At 40.1% G+C, this 7,858-nt stretch overlaps 2 protein-coding genes and 1 pseudogene across 2 annotated transcripts in view; 2 read left to right on the top strand and 1 right to left on the bottom strand.

Annotated features, from left to right (window-relative positions):
* LOC120552576 overlaps positions 1-7,858 on the top strand; it is a 501,282-nt pseudogene that overhangs the window by 383,102 nt on the left and 110,322 nt on the right.
* LOC120552600 (NACHT, LRR and PYD domains-containing protein 1-like) overlaps positions 1-7,858 on the bottom strand; it is a 735,215-nt gene that overhangs the window by 182,724 nt on the left and 544,633 nt on the right.
* Positions 1,018-6,597, top strand: LOC120552589 (E3 ubiquitin/ISG15 ligase TRIM25-like). The gene is made up of 2 exons (XM_039790770.1): positions 1,018-1,238; positions 5,598-6,597. Exon 2 carries the CDS (start codon positions 5,600-5,602, stop codon positions 6,395-6,397), a length of 798 nt encoding a protein of 265 aa, XP_039646704.1. The 5' UTR covers positions 1,018-1,238; positions 5,598-5,599; the 3' UTR covers positions 6,398-6,597.

Below are 7,858 nucleotides of genomic sequence, written 5' to 3' on the forward strand. Positions count from 1 at the left end.
TCCATTTTTTAAGCACTTGAATTTACCTGGATTATTTTAATTTAAGCTATTTTGTAATTAATTAATTCATTTTAATTTATTTTATTGATTGGATGAACTATAATTTGCCTAAAGATGATTATTTAGTATTTTTGTCCGTCTGATTGAATGCTTGTGTTAAAAAATAAATCAGACATTACTCAACAGTTACTCAGTACTTGAGTAGTTTTTTTACCAAGTACTTTTTTACTCTTACTCAAGTAATTATTTGGATGACTACTTTTTACTTGAGTCATATTATTCTGAAGTAATTTGAGTACAATTTTGGCTACTCTACCCACCTCTGCTTATATGGTGCAGAGGTGATAATCAGGACCGGGTGTGCAGATTGCAGATTACAGCAGGTGTGCGTAATTGGAGAATCAGCAGGGATGTGTTCAGGAAACTCAGGACAAACAGACTTCAGGTTAGAGCAAAAGCAAAACACAGGAAAAACAGACTCAAGATGCTGCAGTCAGAAACAGATCAGAACTATAGTAACATATCTAAAACATTATTTTACACATTATACTATATCACTTCTATTACAATATAAAATACTATATTGCTGCTACAGAGGCAGATGTTTAAAAAACCTTTATTTACAATCTTCATTCATGTAAACTGTGTGGATGAATGAATGAATCCAACACTTTACATACAACATGAGAGCAAACAGGAGGTAACTCTCTTTATCTTTGATGATATTTTTAACCTCCCAATGTTACATATTCAATGTGTGAAAAAGACCTATAGTTAATGTGTAAGTATATATTTTGTTTCTTGATATGTGTTGATGATACATATTATATTTGTTGTACGATTTGATGCAACGTTGCAGATGTGTGTGACGTCTCTCTCTTTGTGTCCAATAAACTATAAACTAAAATCTTCTGGTTGAAATAAAGCTGAGGCACATTAATGTTTCAACACACATAAGTTATGACCATTGCTCCATATCAGCCAGACAACACCCTGGTAGTTCACAATAAGAGAGCACATGAGAGGGATGAAACAGACCACAGAGCTGCAGTCAGAGGAGGAGCTACACTGACAAACTTAAAACTTTCATTTTTAGAGTGTGACGTTGAAGCTCTCCTCTTTCCAGAGTGTCAGCCATGCTGCAGTAGAGACAAGTCTCTGTTTCTCTCTGAAAGAAAACTCAAACTGACTTCATCAGGTATTTCTCAACAACACAGCACAGTCTCTGCCAAACACTGGTGAGTACAGCTGATCAGATTTACACTTTCAACAACCAGGATTAACACTAAACTTCAGCTCTACTCAGAAAGGAAGTTCCACTCTTTTAATTACTTGTGAAATTTGTAACAATAGAACTATGGCTGTTTGTCTGCAGGCCCACTATACAGTAGTCCACTTTAACAGCTTTAACCAGTCTCTCTGTGTCAGTTCTCAGGACTTTAGGAACTGGTTACTGATCGCCTCCTACACATTACTTTCTCTATTTCCTCTGGCTGTTTCACAATAAAAGCTTTCCACCAGAGAACCAGTGTAGTAGATAACTTTATTGTCCCTGTGGAGGCAGTTGGGTTTGCGGCACAATCGCAAGGCACTTTATGACAAGACATCAGACATATGATACAAACAAATAGTCCTTACATCAGACACCGACAGGCATAACATGAAGAATATACATCACACACTACAATACACTATACACCCTTGGGTATGATCAGGCAAGTTGGACGACTAGCTTATTCTGACTGATTTAAGGCTGTTATGGCTTGTGGTATGAAAGAGAATTTGGATCTGTTCTTGGTCAGAAGGGGTAGGCAGAAACGACGCATAGATGGCAGTAGTTTAAAATGTGATGCCAGGGGGTGTGTGTGTAGTCACATATAATGTTATTGGCCTTCCTCACCAGTCTGTCTTTGTAAATTTGTTTAATGCTCGGTAGTGTTATCCCAAGTAACTTGCTGGCAGTTAACCCTTGTGTGGTCCTTCGGGTCCCAGTGACCCGAAGGACAACACAAGGGTTATGTACTTCCGTTTACTTTGTTGAGAATTGCTCTCTAAACAAGGGTTAATACAGCACATTAGTTCTTGTTTGTACAGCATTTTGGTCAGCTTAAACTGTGTTTAAATGTGTTCTAGAAATAAACTTTACTTACTTACTTTACAAGAAACAGGGTTTAGAGAGCAATTCTCAACAAAGTAAAGGGAAGTACATAATCCTTGTGTTGTCCTTCGGGTCACTGGGACCCAAAGGACCACACAAGGGTTAAAACTGTTTTTCTGATTGTCTTTTCTGAGACTCAGTGGCATTTCTGAACCAGCAGATAATACAGCAAGTTAAAACACTTTCAATAAAAGCAGTATTAAACATTTGGAGCATTTTGTTATTGATATTAAAAACAAGCAGTTTCTTTAAAAAGTACATTCTTTGCTGTGTCTTAGTTTGCAAAAGATCAGTCCAAGAGTCCCATTTTAAGCTACAATGCCAAGGTATTTGTAGTTTGTAACAACCTGAATGGCCACCCCCATTGATAAAAGTGTCGGTGGATTGCTGTGACTTTCTAAAATCTATGGACATTTCTTTGGTCTTATTGGTATTTAAAATTAAGTGTGGCTTATTGCACCATCCTAGAAAGGAGTCTAAAACTGGCCCATGATCTACCTCCCCATCCTGTAGCAGACTCACTAGAGCTGTATCATCAGCATATTTAATAAAGTGCCTGTTTTGTAAAGTGCTAGTGCATGAATTTGTGTATAGAATATATATTAAAGGAGATAGAACACATCCTTGTGGGGAGCCTGTGGATGTTGTCATCGATTCAGACAGAGATGAGCCCACTCTGACCCGCTGGACTCTACTGGTAAGAAAGTCCATGATCCAATTAATAATACCTGTATCAATATAGAATTCACTGGCTAAAATGTCTGCAATAATCTTAGGTTGCATGGTGTTAAAAGCAGATGAAAAGTCCACAAATAAAATCTTGGCATGAGTCTTTGGTTTCTCAAGATGAGTGTGCAAAAGGTGCATTAATGTCAGAATTGCATCATCCACCCCATGGAGGCTTGATAAGCGAATTGCAGGGGATCCATAAGATGGTGGCTTTGGGATACAATGTACCTCTTTAGCAGACGCTCCAGGCACTTCATGACCAGTGATGTCAGCGCTATTGGTCGGAAGTCATTGGACTCTGTGGGTCTTGGCAGTTTTGGCACAGCTACAATTGTAGATGATTTCCACAGGTTAGGGACGTTACAGAGGTTAAGAGATGAGTTAAAAATGTCAGTGAACACAGGGGCTAACTGTTCTGCACAGTGCTTAAGGATTTTACCACAAATTTTGTCAGGGCTGCAGCTTTTCAGTGGATTACAGTGACTAAAAAGGTGAAAGACATCTGATTGACTGATGTTTAGGACAGATGCAGAGGGTGGAGGGGGCAGTGGAATGCTTTTAATGTGAAGCAGCAGGAGGAAATGTACAGTAAGCAGAGCTTTGTTAGCAGTGCTGTTCTTTGATAAAAACTGGTCTACACAACAGGGTGTGGAAATATCCTCTACCGTTTTATCAGTGCAGTGTGCTTCAGCTTGCCCCACTTTAATGGGCTTCTTTGTGCACAGCTCGGTGCAAGTCAAAACACTTCTGTCAAGGCTGGCCGAGTGCTGAGGCAGGAAAAGGATTCTGGACCAAAGTGCACCACACGATAGGGCAAATGCAGGTGTAGAATTCATTATAACATAAAATAATCCAGGCTTACATGAGTCTTTAAGAATCCAAACAAGGTAAAAATTCCAAAAGTAGTAACTGGACTATTCTACTACTACTCGACAACAATGATGGCATGACAAGAACTGAACAGAACAGAGGACATTAAACACAGGGTCAAACGAGCAGGGAGGGGGCCAACAGGTGAAACGTATTAGGGACAAATCGGACTCAAACAGGAAACAAAGCTAAACCAAGACACATGAAATCAAACATTACAAAATAATACAGGAGGTAAACGTAGCCAAACATACATTCATAAAGATAAAGAAGTTCAGGAAAAACAGAACCGATAACAAGGAAACCGGAATCAATCAAAACACAAAGCAAGAGTTACCAAAATAAAACAGGAAATATAACAGAAACCCACAACCCTAACAACTTCACCATCATATGATTTACTTAAATAACAGTTTACACAAACAATGAGGCGTTCAACGGTCCCTGTCAATTATATTGTTTTTGTAGAGATTATTACTTTTTTACATTTCTGAGGAACTTGGGATGCTTAAAAACTTGCAATACATGTCTGAATTCAAAGTTCTGCAGTGTTTGAGGTCAGGCTTGGCCAGCGGGCTCCATAGCGCTCCCAAGCACACGGTTGGGATAAAATCAGGGCTTTAAATCAACTTTTTTGATCACCAGCTAACACAGCTAGTAGATTTTTAAAGTTACCAGCCAATCAGATTTTCCACTAGCCAAGTTTGTTTTTTCCTAACTAACTCAACTACTTTATGTCAGCTCCTCTGGTTTAGCTCGTAATCAATACCACGCATGCTAGGCACGTAGCCAACGGTTGTATGACACGTCATGACAAAGTGTTCATGGGAAATGTAGGATTGGAGCTACAAGCAGTTTTGCCAGATAAAGATTACGTTTCCAAGCCAAAGACACACAAAACCGGCCAAATGTCTTGGCGTAAAACAGACCAATCTGGAAAAATGTCTGCAGTCGGCCAATTCAAAAAGACTCTTCAATTCATCCATCACCAGCCAAATTGGCTCGTAACTTTAAAACATTACTCGCTAAAGTTAATTTTCACGCACATTTGACTGGTTGGCGGGTATCAAAACACTTTTTTGAAGCCCTTAATTCATTGTTGACACCCCTATATGAACACTCAAAAAACAACGCACACATCAAAACCTGTGAACATTGCGAGAATATTCAGCTGCGGGTTCATGCTTTAATAGCCAGCTTCATAGCTTCGCCCTAATGTATGGAAGGCCTTAGTTGGAAAAATACTTCTCTCGTATTCACAGTTTTATGTACCTACATTGCTAACATAATTTCAGACATGTTTCCAAATTGCTCTCAATAGATTTGTGCATTTTTCATGTATTTTAAGCAAACATTTTCAACTTCCGTCTAGATGGCTTATTGGATTTGTTTGGTATTTTATTTGTATAACCCTCCGAATAATGTGACGCTAATTTGCGAAGGATTATTCGATACCTTGAACGATGATGTCATAAGTCATGTGAAAACTGAACTGTTAGAAAGTCCTCTGTGGAGATTCAACATATCCATCCCATCTGAAATTGGTTCAGCAGAATCTCAAGACTTTCACGGTGCCAAATTGGGAAGCTTCTGTGTTACCGTGGAATGACGTGATGTGTCGGGCAATTTGCATATTTCACCATGACACAGAAAGCTGTTAACTTGACTTTACTTGATTCACGTCTTAACTCATGCACACAGTGTATGATGATTCTGGAAAATGCAAGAGCCATGTTGACTGGCGCTCCATTAGTATCAGGATACCAGCTCATTCATGACTGCTTGCAACATTAAATAAACTGTGTTTTGAATGTTTTCTTTTCATTCACACTATGTGTAGGTATGGCTGCTGTGAGCATTCTCTCATCTGAAGATCCGTTTCTGTGCTCCATCTGTCTGGATATGTTTACTGATCCTGTCACCATACCATGTGGTCACAATTTCTGCAAAAACTGCATCACTGAACATTGGAATACCAATAACCAGTACCTGTGTCCGATGTGTAAAAAGGTTTTCAACACAAGACCTGAGCTGCACGTCAACACTTTAATCTCTGGGATGATTGCTCAGTTCAGACAGTCAGCTCAACAGAAAGCCAGCAACAGCTCAGACCAACAAGTGTCCAAACCAGGAGAAGTTCCCTGTGACGTCTGCACTGGAACCAAACTGAAGGCCCTGAAGTCCTGCCTGGGGTGTCTGGTCTCCTACTGCGAGACTCACCTGGAGCCTCATCTGACAGCTTCACGTCTGAAAAGACATCAGCTGATCGACCCTGTGGAGAACCTGGAAGGCAGGATGTGTAGGGAGCACGATAAACCTCTGGAGCTGTTCTGTAAGACCGACCAGACATGTGTCTGCATGCTCTGCACTGTTTTAGATCACAAGATGCATGATGTTGTTTCTCTGAAAGAAGAACATGAAGGAAAGAAGGCCGAGCTGGGGAAGACAGGGGCTGAAATTCAGCAGATGATCCAGAAGAGACGATTGAAGATTCAGGATATCAAACACTCAGTCGGCCTCAGTGAGGAAGATGCAGACAGAGAGATAGCAGAAGGTGTTCAGGTCTTCACTTCTCTGAAGGAGTCGGTTGAGAGAGGACAATATGATGATATACTGGTTATTAACAAGCTGGTCAGCTAATATGAACATATACTGGTTATTAACAAGCTGGCCAAGCCAATCGCCATTTAGCACTGCATTCAGTTTATTTAAATAGGACGGGTTAAGTCCTGGACACACCCCTGGTGTGCGTGTGTTTGTGTGTGTGTCTATTTGTATGTGTGTGTCAGTGTGTGTGTGTGTGTGTGTGTGTGTGTGTGTGTGTGTGTGTGTGTGTGTGTGTGTGTGTGTCTAAATGCATGAGTGTGTGTGTGTGTGTGTGTGATTGTGTGTTTGCTTGTGCATGTGTGTGTGCGTTTGTCTGTTTGAGTGTGTGTGTGTTTGCGTGTGTGTGCGCGTGTGTGTGTGCGCGTGTGTGTGTGCGTGTGTTCATGAGTGTGCTTGTGTGTGTGTGTGTGTGTGTGTGTGTGTGTGTGTGTGTGTGTGTGTGTGTGTGTGTGTGTGTGCGGAAATTCTACAGTACATTCTACAGTAATTCTGAGTAACAAAGTATTTGTAATTCCTTACATTACAACTCTGGTGGTTGGTGACTCATCTTCTGATCTGAAGTCAGTCTGAGAGTTAACACAGCAACACTGACTGGGAGCTCACAACACCAGAATCAACACACACAAAAAAGACGCTCACACAGACACACACACACACACACACACACACACACACACACACACACACACACACACACACACACAAATGGAGTACGTGAGCGTAGTTTTTGTCGCTTTTTGTCACTATTTTCGACCTGTTCTTACCTTCCTTCCTTCTTTCCTTTCTTCCTTCCTTCCTTCCTTCCTTCCTTCCTTCCTTCCTTCCTTCCTTCCTTCCTTCCTTCCTTCCTCCTGTCTTCTTTTTTCTTCCAAGTTTTTTTCAAAAAATAAAACGGTGGTCAATGTTTTTGTCGCTTTTTTTGAAGTTTGTCCTCCTTTCTTTCTACTGTTTTTTTTCACGAGTCTGTTGCTGTTTTATAAGTTTTTGATAACATTTTCCAGCTTTTCTTGCCTTACTTCGTTCTTTCTACAAAACCTTTTCCAAGTTTTTACGTTTTTGAAAAAGATTTTGTTGCCTTTTTCCATCAGCATTTAAATGTTTTTCAGTTACATGGCTGTTGTTTGGTAAATCAGGGGGTACACTGCATTAGACTGCACCACTGGTTTAATATGATATAAACAGAAAATAAATAAATGTCCATATTCCCATGTTGCAGGGGCGGAGCTAGACTCTCAGTACAGTGGGGGATGAGCTTCATCATGGGGGCCCTCTGTTACCAAGTCATTTTAAAATTAGAACCGTTAAATAAAAACGGTAAATTATCTGATGAATGCATATGTTATGATGTGTCACTTGTTGAGCCATATAAGCCTATATGTCAAATAAAACCCAAAGAAAAGCCAAATGTTTTGACAAATTTGTATTGACAAACGAACAAAGAAAGCAGTTTGCAAGTCAAGTAAAAATGTTTCAGCACCACGGACAGCAACAGCC

This window comes from Perca fluviatilis, chromosome 22 (genome assembly GCF_010015445.1).
Source record: "Perca fluviatilis chromosome 22, GENO_Pfluv_1.0, whole genome shotgun sequence".
NCBI classification, from domain to species: Eukaryota; Metazoa; Chordata; class Actinopteri; order Perciformes; family Percidae; genus Perca; species Perca fluviatilis.

Bases quoted from the DNA above. Each gene is read 5' to 3' on its own strand.
- LOC120552589 (XM_039790770.1), top strand. From the start codon at position 5,600: ATGGCTGCTGTGAGCATTCTCTCATCTGAAGATCCGTTTCTGTGCTCC.